The 20,677-nt window shown below is 37.8% G+C and overlaps 1 protein-coding gene across 1 annotated transcript; it reads left to right on the top strand.

Moving 5' to 3' along the window:
• Positions 1-1,227: 1,227 nt before the first annotated feature.
• TRA2A (transformer 2 alpha homolog) lies at positions 1,228-18,465 on the top strand (the record flags this gene model as incomplete). The annotated part of the gene is given in 10 exon segments (XM_084230593.1): positions 1,228-1,263; positions 1,549-1,611; positions 1,613-1,630; positions 10,981-11,114; positions 12,921-13,086; positions 14,697-14,885; positions 16,259-16,374; positions 17,526-17,654; positions 17,930-18,022; positions 18,447-18,465. Coding segments are annotated over 10 exon segments (963 nt in total).
• Positions 18,466-20,677: the final 2,212 nt, after the last annotated feature.

Genomic DNA, 20,677 nt, shown 5'->3' with positions numbered 1-20,677 from the left:
TAAACCAAAGTAGGAGAAAATACTTGTACTATACACCTCACAAATAAAAGTCTAATATTCCAAATACATAAAGAACTCTTAAAAAATGAGGAGCAAAGGATAAAAATCCGATAGAAAAATGGGGGGTGGGACATGAACAGACATATTTAAACATATGAAAGATTCTGGGGCTTCCCTGGTGGCAACCTATGAAGCTGTCCCCAGCCACTGCAGCACGAGTTCAATACCCTTGCCAGGGAGGTATCCACATGGCTCAGCAAACCTCTCCTGACTCGCCCGCTGCTCCCCTCAGCAGTGTATTTCAGGCAATCCGCCTGTTCTGTTCCCCACTCTTTGTCTCTGGTGAATCCTCTCACCTCCCACACCTCTGGTCTGTACCTCAGCTCTTGTATGCATAAATAAATAAATCTTGAAAAAAAAAAAGTTCGAAGTCACTTTACAAATTAGCATGATTGAGAACCAAGTATATTCATTTGGAGGTACTGATTGCAAAGCTGTAGAAAAAAACAGATAACTAAATGAAAAAGAATAATAGGGAGTAACGCATTACAAAAAAATAAAATTGGCAATTGTCTCTAAGGTGTTACTGGAAGCAAAGAGAAGGCAAGGAACCGTTCTTCTTTCAGAACCCCATCTATACATGCTATAGCATTACAAGAGGCACACACTGAACAAAAGCAATAGCCTGCTGAAAATATCTCCCCAATGTCTCGTAATTTTATCAATTACAATATTAATTATCTCAGTCATGGTAACGCTTCCAGGTTTTTTTTCCTGTTCCATCAGAATCCACTTGGGAAACACTTACGGGGGCGAAGGTCCAAAACAAGGTCACCTGGTGACTGAAAATCTTCGAAAGGACTGACGGAGTAGACAGGAGTCTGACGCTCAGAAACCGCAGCCAGGCACCGGGTTCCAAGGCGCGCATTCGGGAGCACGTGCCGCCCCGCGGGCTCAGCCCGGGACGCCACAAAGCCTTGTGGGAGGCGGGTCTCGTGACGTCACAGAGACGTCCCGCCCCCTTACGTCGCGCACTAGGGAGGCCCAAAGGCTCCTGGCGTAGCCGGCGCCATTTTGCCGGACCCGCGACCGAGTGGGAGTGGAGCGGAGCGGCCGTTGTTGCCGGCTCTTTCCTCCCCCTGCACGGTCCAGTCAGCGGTCGATTAGGCCTTCGGCCCTCAAGCCGACACTTGTCTCTTATTTAGTTCTGGGGAGCGCCTGACCGCCATGAGTGATATCGAGGAGAACAACTTCGAGGGCAGAGTGAGTACAAAGCCGCGGGAGCCGTCTTCGGCGGCGGCCCGATGCTCGGGCTTTCACGGGGAGCAGCGCGGTCGGGTGGGGTTGCGGGGAGTCCTGCGGGGGCCCGCGGGGAGAAGCCTCTGGAGCCATCGCGGTGGCTTCCTCACCTCCCAAGATGGCTTCTGGGTTCCACTCCTTCCCAAACACCACCCGCCACCCCCTCCCCCCTCTGGAGACTGACTGGTACCTGGACTCCTGGGTCCGCTTTCCCCCCACGGTGCGCGCTCCCTTCTCCCCACCCCTGAGGCTTCCTTATCTCTGAGGTGTGGGTCCCCGTCGCGGGGGGGCGGGAGGCGGCGGCAGGGAGTTTCCCTCCGGCCGGAGCGTGGTAGGTGCTTCCTCCGGTGGCGTTTCTGGCGACCCCGAGCATCGTAGAGGGTCTCGGGGTCGAAAGTGCGCGGGGCTGTTGTCCGGGCGGGGCGAAGCTGGCGTGGGACTAGCTGGGGCCTGTGTCTCCTTGGCTCTCTATTGCAGTGAGCGGCCGCGTCTCTGTTGGAACCGGCGGCGTTGCGTCTATAAAGGCGAAAGCCTTGAGGTTGAAGGTGGGACGAGCCCAATGAAGTGGTTAGTCAACGACCGCACCGACCCTTAAGCGTTCTTAAGACGAGAGCTGTGAGGGGAAAACTACGCAAGGAGCCCTTTTCCCTTAATGTCCCTTCTGCTTTCCTTTCCCTTCAAAATGAATGTGGCACTGCCTTAACGCCTTATTTTTCTGACTCCTTCATGTTGGGTTTTTCTTTTCTTTCTATCTCAACTTCTAATGCTTTTCTTCCTGTGACCTTGCATCTGAAAACTGACCACTCCTTTACAGGTTTTTTACGGTAAACAAAACAAAACAGGGACGCTTCTGTCTTAAAGTTACGTAACTGAACAAAATTTCATGGCTCAGTGTTTTTAAAAATGACTTGTCAGTTTATATGCTGTTCGCTCACTCGATATGTGACCTGGAAGTTACGGGCCCTCTTCCATTCCTTACAGTCCGTCCCCTAGCAAAGAGGGTTCAAACGTGTTCATTATCCGGGTCGACGAGTGTAAACATCGCCAAGATGCCTGCCCTCGGCTTAAATGTACCAGAAAATTTATCAGTGTTTGAGTTCTATTTCCGAAGGTTTGTGGCAATCGGTGGGAGTAAGTTAGTGTGAAATCCTGAGAAGAAAACAAAATCCCCAGGCAATGTTTTGGCTGTTATGTTGGTATTCTTGTCACTAGGGAAGCGCATAAAACACTGAAAGTGTGTGCTGGAGGGAATGAATTTTGTCTTTTTTTGAAACTCAGACGCCCAGAACCGGAAGGTTAAATCAGTAGGTCTCTTAGAGTCTCCTGATCTTTTTAGGAAATCCCCCAAAAGCTACTTTTAATGCCTTTGAAGAATGGACTTTTTAAAATCAAACCTAGAGCATAGTTACGAGTAGTTGAACCTGCTCATTTTTTGGATGGAAGGAGTATTGATTATCCCAACAAAACTTTTGTCATGTAATATATTGGCAGTAAGCCACTTCTTGTGAAAATTTTAGGTAGCTAATGGCAGGGCATTTGCTGTCCATCCACATAGCCTTCCTTTAATGTAATTACAATTTTTTTGGTCATTGAGAAAGGGATCAAGTTCTAGATAAGTGTCTCCTTGCCCACTTAAGAAAGTAATATATGTAAAATTCCCACCCAATTCCAAGCTAACATGTGGGAGAGCATTAACTACTTGAATAGAAAAAAGGGGTTTACCTCCCTCCACCTTTTATGGTGTTTGTGGTCACAGAAAATATTTTTTTCACGCGTTGACACCCAGGTGTGTTTTAGTGTAAATGAACTCTGTAGGTTGACTAATGGATACATTCACTACCGTGATCTTTCATCTAACCACAGACCAGAAGTTTGAAGTTTTAATAGAATACAATTATTTTGTCCTTACCTCTGTATCCGGAGATACCAAAATGTAATAAACATTTAGAGGCTTAAAGAATTTTCAGAAGATGTAAAGAATTTTCAGAAGTAGTGTTTATTATACCTCAAACTTTTTAACTGAAATTAGAGAACCATTGATAGGTCCGATGTCATTTGCTTTATATGGAATAAACATAAACAGGATGCATTAACCCCATCTTCCTGAAAAGATATTTTGAATTAGAGGGTAACTGTAGAGACAGCAAAACAAAACTCATTAAATGGGACTAATAATAATAGTGGCTGCTTTTATAGCATTTTCGAACCCACCCCCCCCAAAAAAAAAAAAAACTTTGCTTTTTTCCCAGTTTACTGCTTACTATAATCTTGCAGGGACTGATGTACTCTTAATATTTTAGACATTAAAAACTGAGGGTCAAAAGACTACAGCCAGTCCCCGTTCATTGCTAATTGTATAGATAGACTTTGCTGTGTATGTTTGGATTTGATTTTTTAAAAAGTTCACACTACTTTAGTATCTCAGAGCCATTAATGGTGTTTACTGAGAGTAGTTACTGGAGCTTAATTTTTCATTACAGGTTAATCTCTTGTATTTTTAAGTATTGGATTGAAAGAACTTTAGGAAAGACGATAATAGGCTGAGTTTTGTTACAAATAACCCTAATGGTTAATCAACCAAAAGTCCCTTCTACCTGTGGTAAAACTCTGTTGATCATCTGCTACCTTCTTAGTAAAGGCCAGGTATTCTTGAGGGAAAGTAAACTTGGATTTTTTTGAGCTGTCTGACATGATAGCTCAAATTTGGGTAAAAGTAAGTATATAATCAAGTGCTGTGTGATTGAATTAATAAGGAATTGAAAAACTTTTGTGAAATAGGGGAAATGGAAAGCTTTAGTATGTGAATTTCAAACAAGATTTTATGATTGTATGAGTTGAGGTTGCTGGGTAATGAGAGATAGATTTGATTAATATGCAGTAGATAATGGGAAGATTTGAGATCGAGATTTAGGAATTTGGACTTAATCCAATATTTAGTAAGTCACCATGTGTAAAGTCTTAATTCTGAGACTAGCATAAAGGAATTTTGGCAAAGAACAGAGAAATTGGTACAGAAAGAGTAGTGGGCCAAGCATGAAATGTTTAAGGGAGGAAATTATGAAAATCCGATCTAAACACAACAGCACTGGCATGTGAAGGAGGAGATAAATTTCAAGAGATGCAGTAGAATAGTACCACTAAATAAAAGGGTCCGCTAAAGTAATTGGTGAGGCATGTATATCAAATTAACAAATATTTTAAGTGGCAGTGTCTTTTGGAACTGGAAGTGAGGTTGGCACTTGAGCTATGACTGCATGTCATCTTCACAAAATGAATGCATTTGCTTCACATAGAGGCAAATAAATTAAGTTTTTTAATCTCAAAACATTTGGTGTCCTTTATAGAAAACAAGGGAATGAAAATTAAGCTTGAGTCACAGTGTCATATATGTGCTTAATAGACGTGTGTTTAATAGAGGTTAATATAGGAGTCCATCTTAGCAATTACGTGCTTTGTGATGCAGTAGAAGGAGAAAGATACCACTTAACTCTTGCCTCCTTTTTTGAGCTCTTTCTGGCTCTGATAACTGGAATGTTTCTAAGACAGTCCTAGTCTTCCCTTTCATAATATATGAAATGATTTACAAAGGGAAGTTCAAAACACAAATTGTTCTGTACCAATTTTAAATGAAAATTTGTGTGCCGAGGTATTTTGTTAAATAGTAGCAGTCTGGAAAGGTTTTGTGTTTTTGTTTTTCCCCTCTAGTTTGTATTAATGGGGGTGCTGACTATTCCATTCAGAACACATCTTGGTAACTGATTCCTTAAAAAAAAAGTTTAACTGGATTTACATTTTTCTCAATGGAATTTTAAAATAATAAAACATGACAGTACTAGTGAAGTTTGCCCTCTCTGCTGCTTTAAGTAAAAACATAAATTGAGTCCTTATACAGATAATGTCAGCACTTTGACTTTGAAAAGAGTTAGTTCAGCTTCTTTGGCAATTTAATTTCCTATATTTTCACATTAGTCTGTTAGAAAAGGATGAGGCTTTGCCATATAGTTGGGATAGTACAAAACTGGAGAGTCTCTATTTGTCATGGGTTTAATTTATTTTCCAAAAGTTAATTTCTATCATTTATCCAGTTTTAATGCTTTTTTGGTCCATCCACACACACACACACACACCCATAATTTTATCAAATTTTTATATTTGAGATGAAGGGTGCTAATTCAATAAGTGGAAGGCAGGATTTTATGTATTTTTAACATGGCAGGATTTTAAAAAGAATACTGCAGATAATTGTTCCAATAGCAGATAACTAATTTTACAAAGAGTTGGGAGCTGAAAAATATCAAATGATTTAAATATTCAGGGATGAGAGTCACTGAAAAAACAGTGTTATCCGTGGACTTAACTTTTGTAAACAAATTGAAGTTAATTTACGTATGGTATAACTTGTATAGTATGACAAGTGTGAAATGGCCATGAGTAATCAGTATGTCATTTTCTAGAACTTGTCTCTGGCAATGTGAAAACCTTATCTTTGATACTATTAAAGAATTAGCCTTGAGGCCTTTGTAAAAGATAAATATTACATTCACATGCTATGTGAATTATTAAAGATTGTTATTTGTTCACATGTCAGCTATAGCAAGACAGAAGTGAAAGTGAGAAAATGGTAAAAGGTCTGATGGTGGAAAGAATCAGTATACACTACAAAAAATGAGAGAGGGGATAATGAAATGTGGTTTCTCCTATCGCCTCTAAGTCCTCCTTATAGTTGTGTATGATTCTTAACTGTCTCAGGATTTTCACCAAAGGTGTGAATGACATAAGCCTGACCAACCGGAATAGAAGGAAGTTAAGATTTTTCCTTGAAACTAAGGCCCTGTAGTTCTTCATATTCAAGACTCATAAATGCTCTGTGACACTAGAATTTGAGAACATAAATAGAAAATGCTGCAATGTATCCTTAGTTTGTTTTTAATTGCTATTTACTGGTTTTTAATATTGCTAAACCATGTTAGTCCTTATAAACTTGTTTTCTACACCTTTGGAATTGCCGCTTACACGCTACCTTTTTAGAAATTAACAATCATGACATAAGCTGGCAGATTTATGAACCACCTTTGTACAAAAGATAGTAAATTTAACAGGTAATTTCACAGTTGTAACATGAGTTTAAATTTAATTATACATGTATAAGTGCCAATTCATAAATAATTTATTTAAGTGTCCCCAAAGTTACTCCAAACTTTAGAGAGAGACATAGATTATTAGGAAATATGTGAGTATAATTTTAAAGCAAGCCTTCTAATGATTTTAACCTTACTCAGAATGTAGCATACAGAAATCACCTTAAAAGAAGGAACGTTAACACTTAAGTATAGTTAATATCTTTTTAAAGAATTGTTCTAATAGCAGTTGTGGGTTAAGAAAAGACAGTATTTTTTTTTAATAAACCTCTAAGAGTCTGAAATGAAGCATTTTGTCATACAAAAGGAAGGAAGCAGAAATAATAGTTCTGTAAACTGAATTTAAAGAACATGAGTAAACACAGAAGGTTTCTCACAAGTCAAAATAATGTTCTCTCAGAACAGTAAATACAACCCCCCTCCTAAATAATTTCCCTAAATGCCCTAGTGTACTTCTATGGCAATAACTCTCCAGTTTCATAAAGTAGTGGGAAAATATATTTTGAAGGGGTTTGTTTTTAAAACTTAAACCATATTCTTTTAAACTTGAGCTTGCGTAAACTTGGCATAGAATTTGCCTTGCAATAATATTGGGATTGGTTACAGCGTAGCATTTATATTGGTTTATGTGTTTATTTTAATGGTTTTCAGTACTGAGCACATATGTTGAAATTTTTTCCTTCCATCTATCATGACACTAGTATTAAAAGACACTTGCCAATTTTTGCTTGCTGTGGAATTTTTCATTCTGCAACATGTATTTAATAACCCTTTCTTATTAAAATTCTAATACCTGGTTATTGTGATTGTTTATAATATGTAAAATACAGCCGTATTTTAACACAGAAAAGAAAGTTGATCCTTAGCTTGATTTATCATGTAGTTTACTTAGTATTGATGGCTAGCTCCCTCCTTTTGTTTCCTTCAGTTACCACTAGAGGTACTTTGATAATAAAGAGAACACCATTTAAGCAATTTGTACCGAGAACTTTTGGCCTAGCTTCTGTTTTATAATAGGTATGGTAGGCTGAAAGACTAAAGTTTCTTTCAGAATTCATGCTATGATTTAGTTGCATCATTAATCTACCATTTCAACTCGGCAGTATGTTTTTAATTGTTGGATCCAGGTTGCTGAGAAATTTGTGGAATTTAAACAGCTTTAAGAGCTGTTTATACTAGGTTATGTGTATCCTAGTGAAACAGCACTTATTTTTCTTTTTGCAATTTCAATTCAGTTTTCAAATTCTAGATAGTTTGGTGAATGTCTTTGAGAGAAACTGAAATTATTTCATAATGAAGACAAGGGGTAGCAAAGGATACTCTAACATTTCCATAAGGGTATTATAGCCATAAGGGTATTGTTTCTAATGCATTGTTAGTGAAAAATGGTATTTATTTGGTACCAGCTTTTGAAAAATAAGTTACTTACTTTAAAATGGCAGATAATTAATACAGCCATCCTTCTGTATGAAGACTCCTTACCAGTTCTTAAGATGACAGACCATTTTTTTCCTTATAGTAAAAATATTTCTTAAGAAATAAAAGTTTATGTTTTGTGGTTTATTCTTTAGGTTACGTTTACTGACAGTTGCTAAATCTCTAAGTTGGGTTTTGGAGATTAAAATGATAGTGACAGCTATAACTAGAGAACTTTTTTTAACTTTGAATGATTGCATGAGGGAACTGATGGAAATTTCGGTTTTCCCTGGTTTAAAAATTGAAGGATAGGTGCAAAGCAGGGTAGGAATTTGTGATGCTGCATAATAAAATGCAAGCCTGTTACAAATATGTTGATCTTTTATATGTTAAGCCTTTGTTAATAAACTAAAAGGAAAATTGTATTTTTCCCATTGAGTCCCATTAAATTATAGGATTATAAAAACAGTTACTGGGTTACCTTGTTTACATTAATACTTAAAAGAAGTAATTTTCAGCAATGACTGTGTTTATGAAGAAAGACTTAAAAATTAAAAATACACATATGTTTTGACCATAACATCTTTATCATGGGCTAGAAAGTTTCAAGTAGACATTTAACACTCAACTTTGGATTTTTTTTTTTTAAAGATTGATTTGTTTATGCATACAAGAGCTGGGGTACAGGCCAGAGGTGGGGGGGGGCAGTTGAGAGGATTGACCAAAGACAGAGTGGGGAACAGAATGGGCAGACAGACTGAAATACACTGCTGAGGGGAGCAGCGGGTGAGACAGGAGAGGTCTGCTGCACCATGTGGGTTGCTCCCTGGCAGGCCAGGGTCAAACTCATGCTGCGGAGTTTGTGGGTTGCTTCATAGTATGGTGCTTAACCCCTTGCGCCACCAGGAAGGCCCCCAACTTTGGATTTTTTAATACAGGTTTTACAGTGTCACAGATCACAAAGCCTGCTCATATATTTATATAATAAGGCCTGTTGTGATGCTTATAGAGACTATTCCATCTGTTGCTATTCAGTAGTAACATAAATGTTATACCAGGGAATTTGTTTCATAGAAAGGAAAACCAAAAGAGAGGCAAAGGTATTCTTAACAGCTTAGTTAATGAAGCAGGCTGTGGGACTAAAGTTATAAGCAAATTATACTTTTTTCTTAATTACTGAATATGCTGCTTTTACAGTTTTGATAAAAAGATAAAGACAAAATTACTGTGCCTGTTGCAAGCATAGTCCAGAAATGTAGAAAGCTTCTGAGATGTTGTGAAAGACTTAGTGTAGATAGCTAAGTAGAAACAATTCATACTGAACCAAAAGGTAGCTATATTTTCAGCTGGTGTTTTCATCTGACAAAGTAAATAGGCTTAGCATTAGTACTGTTTTTGATAAATCAGTCTTTGACATGTAAAGTAAAGAAAGAAAAAGTTTGAAGGAAGTTGCAAGATAGTCTTATGGCATAAATGAAAACTGGTATGAATTGAATTGGGATACCATTTACATTAATCATTAAGGTTTAAATGGATAGAAACCAAACTGTCTATCCTACTTTAGTTCTAAGTGCCTGTTAAAGTTGTTAAATTTTTTAAAAATTTAATCAATTTTAAATTACTTGATTTGGAAAGTTTTGATTGAGCCAACACTTTCAGAAGCCAGTCCCTTTTGTGATATATAAGATATAGTCACTGAAGGGCGCACAAGTCTGCATAACTGAAAGAAATATGCAAAGCTATGAACCAAAAAGGTAGGACCAAAATAAAAACCATGATGCTAATTTTGTAACTTCTTGTACATTATGATACTTCATGGAAAATACAGAATTTTAAGTGACTGAGTTGCAGAAGTATGTATTAGAAATTTACAAGCCAAAGGGGAAAATTTAAGAATTTCTTGCTTCTCCCCTTTTTTTCAGTAAGCTTGTTTGACATCGGAGTGTAACTTTCTGGTTAAGTCATAGTGAATGGAGATAGTGGTCAAGTAAAATTGGAGATGTTAGTGATTTTGCTCTTATTTTTTTTTTTTTTGTAACTACTTTGTGTCTGAGAGTGTATGAGTTTAAATAGGTGTGTACAAATACTTTAGCCTAGGGTACTTTGCTTCAGCCAAATCTTGTTATCACGTGGCTTAGTGAAAGCTTACTTTAAGATCACTAAGAAGCTTCACCTGAATTAGTGAAAACAACCACCTAAGTGGGGGGAATAACAGTTAATGTTAGATTTATGCTTGAATTAAGTATTTATATTAAAATTGTTCACATTGTAGGAACTAGGATGAAACATGAAAGGGGAGGAGGGTGAAGAGTATGGTAAAAGCATTTAGAGAAATTCAGTAAATTTTAATTGTTAGAAGCTAAACTTTTGAACAATTTTAAAGATTATAAAATTGTTTTTTTTTTTTTTTAATAAACTAGTTATTTGCACTTTTACCTGCTGGCTTTTCCATTTGGTAGATAACATTCTGAACTCCAGCAGAGTTTTATAATCCCCACGTGCTTAAATATACTAAATGTTCTTTTTCCATTAAGGTTAATGTTCGTGAAGAAATTGAAGAGTTTTTTCCAAGAATGTGGAAGATAAATCAAGATAAAAGAAGGCTAATGAAAAGTATTAAAGATCAGAAAATTAAAATTGAATGGGGGAAAAAATTGAACAGAAGATTGGTCAGATAGAAGCCCTTGAATATTTTTTTTAAGGCTATTTTGAATTGTTTGAATTGGGGAAGAATACACGAAGTATGAAAAATGAAAAACTCAATGAAGAATGAAGAGAAGTAGAAAGCAAGAGTGAAGTAGAATTAAAAGAATCTGGAAGAATGAATGGGTCCTAGGTTAAGTAAATGTATGGTTTATGTTCCAGTGTCTGTATGATCAAGTTGTAGATGAATTTGCATGATTACTTAGTTAATAGAGAATTGGTGATCTGGTTCAAGTAGGGAATTATTGAGGACAGTTAGCAGTATTAACAATGGGTTATTAATGAGCTGAAATTTTTTCTGGAGGGTGTTGCCTAACCATTTGTTTTTCAGGAGCAATCAATATAAATAATTACGGTACTTTAAATGTTAGGTGTTAGGCATCTACGTGACCAGTGCCATTTGTAATACTGTCTTCTTTGTTAGGAGTCTCGCTCTCAGTCAAAATCTCCAACGGGAACACCTGCTCGTGTAAAATCGGAGAGCAGGTCAGGATCTCGTAGTCCATCAAGGGTTTCCAAACACTCTGAATCCCATTCTCGATCAAGATCAAAATCCAGGTGAGTTTAAAATAATGTATAAAATGCTTTTTTTGAATCTTTGAGGGCAAAGTGGTTTTTATCAAATAGTTTTTTCTCAAACTGAAGTTTAGAGATGAGTAATATGTTCTAGATAAATACTGAACATATTTGAATTATCTCTTGGTCCATTTGATCTATCAAATACTGGCTATTAAAAATTACCCATTGATTTAAATGTGCTTGGCATTTAAGAATTAGTGTTTGATTTTATTTCAGTAGTGTTTGTAACAAAAAGTGATTTTTTTTTATTTCCTCCATTGGAGATTTGTTGTGTAATTTAATGGAAGGTTAATGTATGTTACTAGTTATCATAATGATTTAAGAAACTGTTGGTACTCACTGCCACTACATCCCTTACCTGAAGACTCTGATTTGTCCTGGGTGGATCTCTGGTCAGTTGTAATTGGGGTGTGGATGAGTGAAGATTGCTGGGTGATTCAGAGTAACAAAAAATTCTAGTGACCCACTACTGCAAGGTTCACTGTATTAGATGTCCTGGTGGGGGGGGGGGTAAAAATAACCTAGATTGTTTGGTAAATCATTATAATTTCTTCATTAGAGACATGGAACATTCTGCTCATGCTGTTCCTGGAACACTTTTCCCCTGTCTACCTAGTAAAATCTGTTAAGTCTCCCCACTAAATTGTTAGCTTTGTTTCAAATAACCTCTCATTAATTTCCCTTCCCCATGTTTGGTGTCTTTTTAAAGTTTCTGCGCCTTCATTTTTATAGCATTTATTAAATGTCTTATACAGGTTATTTTATAGGCTTGTCACCACCATAGGTCTTGGTAAGTTCAGTTAAGGATGGGTCATATGAGTAGTAAATAAATTGTTGGATTAATAGGCACAGAAAGAGGGCTGTTGGAGAGTAATCAGGGAGGGAAGAAGTAGAGTACTTTATAAGATGCCATAGAGAGTTTAAAGAAAGGCGGATTTGGGGGCCTCCTGGGTAGCACAAGGGGTTAAGTTTCAGCACTATGAAGCTTTATCAGCAGCCACTGCAGCACAAGGGGTTAAGTTTCAGCACTATGAAGCTTTATCAGCAGCCACTGCAGCACAAGTTCCATCCCCAGCCAGGGAGCTAACCCACATGGCGCAGCAGACCTCTCCTGTCTCACCTGCTGCTCCCCACTCTGTTTCTGGTAAATCCAACAGATGCTAAAACTAGATTGCAGAGGCTAAAGAAAGATTGGAAAGCAAATGATACTAGTAGTGAGAGGAATATAAAACTATTGATAATTTGAGAAGGTAAGAATCACAGGATGTTCTTATAGTCAGTGGGTTTTTTCCCCCTGTGGTAAAATACACAACATAAAATTTACTTTCACCATTTTTAAGTGTACAGTTCAATGATCTTAGCACACATTGTTGTGCAGACCGTCATGAACCATCCATCCCATAATTTTAACTTCTGAAAAACTGAAACTAATTAAGCCCTCCTTTATCCCCTGCCCCAGCCCCAGGCAACTACCATTCTATCCTTAGCATAATGTCGCCAAGATTTATACATGTTGTAGAATATTATAGCATTCCCTTCCTAATCATAGTTGTTTTGTCTTTTTGCCTTTTTTTTTAAAGTTGGTATAACCTTAATATGTTTGTATAGTGAAATGAGTGAGGGTAGACAGAACAAAGGAGATCTGTAGTGACTAAGAGAATAAGAGGACGCATACCCTTTTCTCAGAAAGTTCTTGAAAATATTCAAGGATACGTGGTTAGGTCTTTAGTGTTAGTGTTAACCTTTTGGTTTCAGTATTTTCACCTCAATTTATTTCTCTTAAAGGTCGAGGTCACGGAGGCATTCTCATAGACGTTACACTCGCTCCAGATCCCATTCTCACTCTCATAGGAGACGATCTCGAAGTAGATCATACACACCAGAATACCGGCGTCGAAGGAGCCGAAGTCATTCTCCAATGTCTAACCGGAGAAGACATACAGGCAGCAGGGTATGTGGGTTTTGTTAGTTTTTTAAAGATTTATCTATTTATGCATAGAAGAACTGGGGTGTAGGCCAGGAATGCGGAGGGTGAGAGGATTCACCAGAGACAGTGGGGAACAGAACAGGCAAATCTAGTGAAATATACTGCTAAGGGGCGCAGCATACAAGACAGGAGAGGTCTGCTGCACCATGCGTGGATTAGCTCCCTGGCTGGGAATCAAACTCAGTCTGTCATGGTGATAGAGACTTAACCCTTAAGCCACCAGGGAGACCCCGTATGTGGTTTTTTTGTGAGTTAATGAAAACTTTGTCTCTCCTATGTGTTTAATCATGGCATAATATCTTAAGATATTATGAAATGGTGAGAATTCAGTTGTTGGAAAGTGATACTTCAGAAAATTCTTGAACATATGAATATTGTTTATATACATTTAAGTATTTTTTTTTTTTACCTTGACCTTTCAGTAGTTAAAAGATGACTTTGGGGGCCTCCCCGATGGCGCAGAGGGTTGAACGCAGCGCAGTGAAGCTGTCTGAAGCCTCTGCAGAGTGGGTTCGATTCCCGGCCGGCCAGGGAGAAACCTACATGGCATGGCAGACCTCTCCTGCCTCGCCCACTGCTCCCCTCAGCAGTGTCTTCAGTCCATCTGCCTGTTCTGCTCCCCGCTCTGTCTCTGGTGAATTCTCTCACCCTCCCGCACCTCTTGACTGGATTAAAGCTGGACTTGTATTCTTTTCTGGACAACACCCCAGTTCTTGTATAAATAAATAATTAAAAAAAAAAGGTGAATTTGGGAAATAAATTATATGTTCCAAAAATTAAAACAAAAAGCCTAAATTGAGTTAAGTTAATGTTAAAAAGTTTTACCATGCAGTGGGGAGACGATAGGAGAAATACTGAAAATTATAGTAGCTAACACTTATATGAGCACTGTGCAGAATCTTCGCTATTTTTTTTTTTTTAAGATTTATTTATGCCTACAAGAACTGGGGTACAGGCCAGAGGTGCGGCCTGTACCGCCAGACAGAGTAGAGAACAGAACAGGCAGATGTACTGAAATAGACTGCTGAGGGGAGCAGCAGGGGAGACAGGAGAGGTCTGCTGCGCTGTGTATGTCACTTCCCTGGCCGAGGATCGAACTCGTGCCTGTGCTGCAGTGGCTGCCAATAGCTTCATAGTGCTGCAACTTAACCCCTTGCTCCACCAAGGAGGCCCCAGAATCGTCACTGTATTTCCTACTCTGAGTATCTACGTGAAGCAAGTTACCATGTTATAGATATGGAAATTGAATATGTGACAGTCACCTGGACTCTTGACACATCTATTAAATAATAGCTTTATTGGGCTTCCCTGGTTGTGCAAATGGTTAAGTCTCAACACTGTGATATAGCCACTGTAGCACAAGTTTGGTCCCTGGCCAGGGAGCTAACCCTGGTACAGCAGACCTTTCCTGTCTCACCTGCTGCTCCCCTTAGCAGTATATTTCAGTCAATCTGCCTGTTCTGCTCCCCACTCTATTTCTGGTGAATCCTCTTACCCTTCCCTCCCCCTGCACCTCTGGCCTACAACAAAGCTCTTGTATGCATAAATAAATAAATAATACCTTTATTCAACAGGCGAATCCAGATCCCAACACTTGTCTTGGAGTGTTTGGCCTCAGCTTATACACAACAGAGAGGGATCTTCGTGAAGTATTTTCTCGATATGGACCGTTGAGTGGTGTCAATGTGGTTTATGATCAGCGAACTGGACGATCTCGAGGATTTGCTTTTGTTTATTTTGAGAGGATAGATGACTCAAAAGAGGTAATTTTGTTTCTGTAGCTGTCAACTTCTAATGTACTTAATTCTCAAGTTGAGTTTATTGTTAAAAATTAATTAATAGACTCCTACCTAGTTCCTTAAAGATGTCCACTTTCACGCTACCTCTCGCTGTTGTAATTGGAATAGCCAGCTTCACTTTCTAGCTAATAACTGTTTATAGGCATATCTGATGAAAGTCTCACCATGTAAAGTTTTGAGTTAATGGAAAAAGTACAGTGTGACTATTCTCTTCTGAGGAAGCTATATTAATGCTCCTAGCAGATGATTAAATTGACTTTTTAGAATTCTGGTTTAAGTGTCTAGTTAGTTCCCTGTGTGTATAGCTGTAGAACTTTGTATCTCGATTTTCTTAATACTCATCAGCCATGCTGTTCCACAGTTGAAAATAACAGTATGAAAAGAATTGATACGTTCTCATTTTTGTGCCATTCTTAATTCCAGCTGAATGGTCTTGATCATTGTCAGAGATTTGAAATAACACTATTCTAGTATATTAGGTATTGCAGTGTAAAGGAATCAGTAGATTTACTTTCTGTATATTAAAGTTTATCATGAATGAGTTGGAAATAATTCTGTTTTTAGGAATATGAAACTCAAAACCTTAAACTTTAAATGGCAAGTACTTGTTTTTCTTTACCTTCTTAAAATCAGTACAATTTCACATGTGCTAACATGAATGTAGGTCATTATTGCTTTGTGCGTTAGCATTCTTTGATTGTAACATAAGCAGTGATTGCAAAAGTTGCTGTGTCTTTCAAAAATAAATAGTTGCTGTTGTATCTAGTACGTAGAGATCAGGGATGGTGCATCCTACAATGCACGGAATAGTCACCCACAACATAGTATTAGCAGTCCCAAAGCGTCAATAGTGCTGAAGTTGGAAAATAGACATTCTTATAGGCACTCACATTGAAATGAGAGTCCAGAATAAATACATGAGCACACTTGCTGCCAGGTTTCCTTTACCTTTGGAATTCACTAGGTGGCGATGTGTTACTTAAGGAATGGCTTGGGTAGCTTAGGCTTCTCTGTTGACTGAATTGCAACTTTGGTTTTGAATTGCCTAGACTGAAACCAGTTATTGCAACCTCAGAGTTATGCAGACTTATCTGAGTTATGTGTTCCTTTTCTGTGGCTCTAGCTGTTCCCAATCTTTCAGCACAGACCTCTGTATCACTTATAGAACTCAGTGCTACTGACGTTAATATTAGGGATTAATATGTAAAATCCTAGCCCCTGTTCAGAGAATTTTAAATTTTCAGATTTCAAATGGGTTAAATTTGTTTCACTTTTGGTATCGATAGTTTTTCCTTGGTGCATTATACATGACTTTCTATGTCTGTTCTCCTTTCAAGGCTATGGAAAGGGCAAATGGAATGGAGCTAGATGGTAGAAGAATTCGTGTGGATTATTCTATTACCAAGAGAGCACACACACCAACACCAGGCATCTACATGGGCAGACCAACTCAGTAAGATATTAAGTTTTCTTAAGTTAAACTAACAGCAAAATATTGATTTACTCAAAAGATAGTAACTTTCAGTAACTTTCTTCAAATTGAACATTTAATTTGTACTTGTTTGAATCGTTTTATTTATTTTCTTGTATATATGAATTTGAGCTGGCAAAGTACATTGCTGGCTCTTGTTGGTATTGTACAAATAGAAAAATTAATTACCAGGACAATGTTAACTGTTTTTAAGAATATTCTTTCTCTTATGTGATCTCAGAAGCATTTGTAAGGAAGTGTCTTGCTAATTAGCGTTTAGTGCAGGAGGGAGCCAATTTTCACATTGTGGAGTACATAAATGGGGACTTCTGTCTTTTTTTTTTTTTTTTGATTGATTGATAATAGAAGAACTGAGGTGTGGGCAGTGAGAGGATTCACCAGAGACAGAGTGAGGAACAGAACAGACAGATTGACTGAAATACACTGCTGAGGGGAGCAGCACGCAAGACAGGAGACTTCTGCTGTGCCATGTGTGCTTTAGCTCCCTGGCAGGAAATCAAACTCAGGCCTTCATGGTGATCACTAAGACAACCCCTACCATTTTGTCATTTTTTTTTTTAATATACACCGAAGACAGTATTTCTTTAGAGTGTAAGAAGGCATTTAGGCTTTCATTAAATTTGAAATCTTACTGGGGGGAAATGTAGGATTTGGCAAGGAGAACCTACAGAAAACTAAAATAAAAACAATATCACTGTGATTAGGAATTGGAAAAGTAGCAGGAGAAAAGGTAAACTTTAAATTCACAACCAGACATTGAAGTTGTTAGTGCTGGACCTTAGTGTAAGGTAGTAATTCTCTTTAGTGTCAGGGTTGGTTACTTTTAATTAATGATGCTTGTTAATTGCTTTTGAATGAGTCATGAGAACAGATATCCATTAATAGAAGAGCAGGTTATAGTTTGGAGTATGATGATATCATTCCTGATTGTTGACTAGGAAGCCAAAGCAGAATCATGGCAGTCAGCAAAATTTGACTTGGCAGTAATTGACATAAAAGGATTGTTCTTTCTCCCTTATCTTCCCTCTGTCCTCCATAGGTACCTACTTCTGTTAAATTATACTGGAAAAAAATTATTCACGTTGATGTAAAATTTGTACATTTGTCTACAGTAGTGGCGGCGGCGGTGGTGGTGGCGGCGGCGGCGGTGGTGGAGGAGGCGGCAGGCGGCGAGATTCTTACTATGACAGAGGATACGATCGCGGCTATGACAGATACGAAGACTATGACTATCGGTACAGGTAATGTTTTAGCTTGTGATTTCTATTCTAAAGTAGATGATAGTAGTGTTTTTCACTTTTAATTTGTATTCGATATCTGTTAATAAAAATATTTAAACTTGTGGTGTCTTCAAGACAGAACAGAGATTATGTGCTTACTGTCCTAGCATCATTGGCACGTATAGGACTTAAAAGTAGCTACCTTGGGCCTGTTGTTTCTTGAGTAATAGGCAGTTTTTATTTTCCTGCCTCTGTTTGAGGGATCATTTGTATACTGAGTCATCTTTTTCTTACAGAAGAAGATCGCCTTCTCCTTATTATAGTCGCTACAGATCACGATCACGATCTCGTTCCTACAGCCCAAGTATGTACACCTTTGCATTTGTTGTGTTAGGAGCCTTATTTCTCAATAATGGTTTATTTTTAGAAAATTGGGGCACATGGGGACTGCTAATAGTTGGGGAAATATGTCAAACTGTAATTGTCTTTAACTATTTTTATTTTCTTTCAGGGCGTTACTGATAAATGGAATGACTGCAGTTGAAGACATCTTCTCTTTATTTTGTTTTTCATTCTTTTTGTGTTTAGTTCTGGATTTCCCCAAGCTTCTAATCTTGACTATTTCTTTGAAAAGATTCCTTAAAAAAAAATCTTCATTTAACATCTACGCTTTGTCCATTGTATTGCTGTTTCTCACCCCTTTAATTATACTCTTAAAGATGTATTGTCATTTTGTGAGTTGAAAAATCTTAAGTAAAAAAAAAGGAATGCCCAGTGTTAAGCTTTGTAAATGACTTTTCTTTGTTTTTACAGAAAATTAATTCCTGGCTAATCAGATGAGGAAAGAAAGGTTTTTTTAAAGCTTCTTTTGTGTTAGATATTGTATTAGACGTTGTATTAGAGATTGCATTTATGACGAACTCCTTTTTTAACTTTCTTGGGGAAGATAGTAACACATAAAGTAGTTCAGTCATGTCAAGTTTGTTTGGGGTGGCATGGAGCAGTCAATAGTTGAGTGTAGAAAGTTTGAAGCTTATAGAACAAAACAAGTTGGTCATTTATTTTGAAGAATGGAATTTTTGAGCCCTAAAAATTCACTAATTTTTTTTTTTTTAGAGATGAAAAGCTTGTGGACTCCTATAAACATGTTGTATTTAGAATACATGTGTTAAAATCTACAGACTTAAAGTGTGATTTTTGTGTTGAATTTTTGAAGTTTAAGTATTCCCTTAATCAGTGAAGGATAACTCTTTATTATTTATTACCTAGAGCAATTGTATACTTTGCTGTTAGAAATTTTGGTATTGGGACAAGCAAGCTATTGTATAGTATGAGTCCTTAGTAGATACATGTGGGGAAAAGTAGTATTAACTTTCAAATAAAAGTTAATTTCTTTGAAAATGAGATTGTCTCTTTATTATGATACAGTGGGATGATTATGGAGCCAGTACTTCCTGCTTATAGCTGAATATGTAGTCCTTGTCTCCAGTCTTTAAAAATCCTTGGTTTTCTTCCCTCCCCTTTTATGTAGACCAAGGTACAAATATTATGAGAGAATTCAATACCACACAAGATGCTGAAGGAAAAATAAATAATGTAGTTTGTCTTTAAAAAGCCCACATTGTAGTAGGAAACACATGTACTGTATCGTAGGGAGAGTATTTCATTTGACCTTTAAAAAAGGGAATTAGGAGGGCCTCCTGGCAGTGCAAGGGGTTGGAACGCAACCTATGAAGCTATCCTCAGCCACTGCAGCACGAGTTCTATCCCCAGCCAGGAAGGGAGCAACCCACATGGCATAGCAGACCTCTCCCGTCTCACCTGCTACTCCCCTCAGCAGTGTATTTCATTCAGTCTGGCTATTCTGTTCCCTGCTCTGTCTCTGGTGAATCCTCTCATCCCCACCCCCCACACCTGTGGCTTGTACCCCAGTTCTTGTATGCATAAAATAAATCTTTTTAAAAAAAGGGGGGGAAATCAGGAGCAATAGCAATAATAAGCTCCTTTTGTTCTCTCCCTCAAAGCAGTGGAAATATTTTTTTGTGTGTGAGCTGTGTAATAGATCTGTGGGATTGAAATGCCTCAGATATCTTTATTTAAATGCTAACTTAAAATTAGCTCTTAAAGGGCCTCCCTGGTGGCGCAAGGGATTAAGATGCAACTTACGAAGCTATCCACAGCCGCTGCAGCATGAGTTGGATCCCTGAGCAGGGAGCTACCCATGTGGCGAGGCAGACCCCTCTTGCCTTGCCCGCTGCTCCCCTCAGCAGTGTACTTTGGTCAGTCTACCTGTTCTGTTTCCCACTCTGTCTCTGGTGAATCCTCGCACCCCCCATACTTCTGGCCTGAACGCATAAGTAAATAAATCTTTTTTAAAAAAAAAAACAGTTCTTCACTGAAGCAAGGAAATCGTCAATAAAGGGTGCTGGGAAAACTGCACAATTATATGCAAATGAATGTAACTAGTTCATGACCTCCATGCAAAAAAATTAACTCAAAATTGAAAAAAAAACTTGGGTATAAGACTGGAAACTTAAAATACACTGAAAACAGGCAAAACACTCCCACAACATAGATATCAGAGATAGCTATGTGGAGTCATCTGTAATGGCAAGAGAAACAAAAAATATAAACAGTGGGGTTACATCAAGCTAATTAGCTTCTGCACGTTAAAAGAAACTGCTGCTCAAACAAACAAACAAAAACATGCTACTGAATGGGAGAAAATATCTACATACTATATTATACCACCAAGGGGCTGATATCCAAGATCTACAAAGAATTCACACAACTCAAAAAAAAAAAAACCCAAATAATCCAAACAAAATGGGCAAAATAACTATAGGAAATTTAGGAAAATATCACAATTACATGGTTACTATAAAGTACAAAACAATTTCAGATCAGGCTGTATAGTATGAACTTGTTTTTATAAAAATGTTTAAAAGCATATGTCAACTCATTTCTATAATGAGTGTATGTGATAAATATAACTCAAAGTGGAAAACAAAACAAAAAAAAAAAAGTTCTTAAAATTTTTCTTT

Source organism: Talpa europaea (assembly GCF_964194135.1).
Source record: "Talpa europaea genome assembly, chromosome: 3".
Lineage (NCBI taxonomy): Eukaryota > Metazoa > Chordata > Mammalia > Eulipotyphla > Talpidae > Talpa > Talpa europaea.
This window is presented reverse-complemented; position numbering and strand designations above follow the sequence as displayed.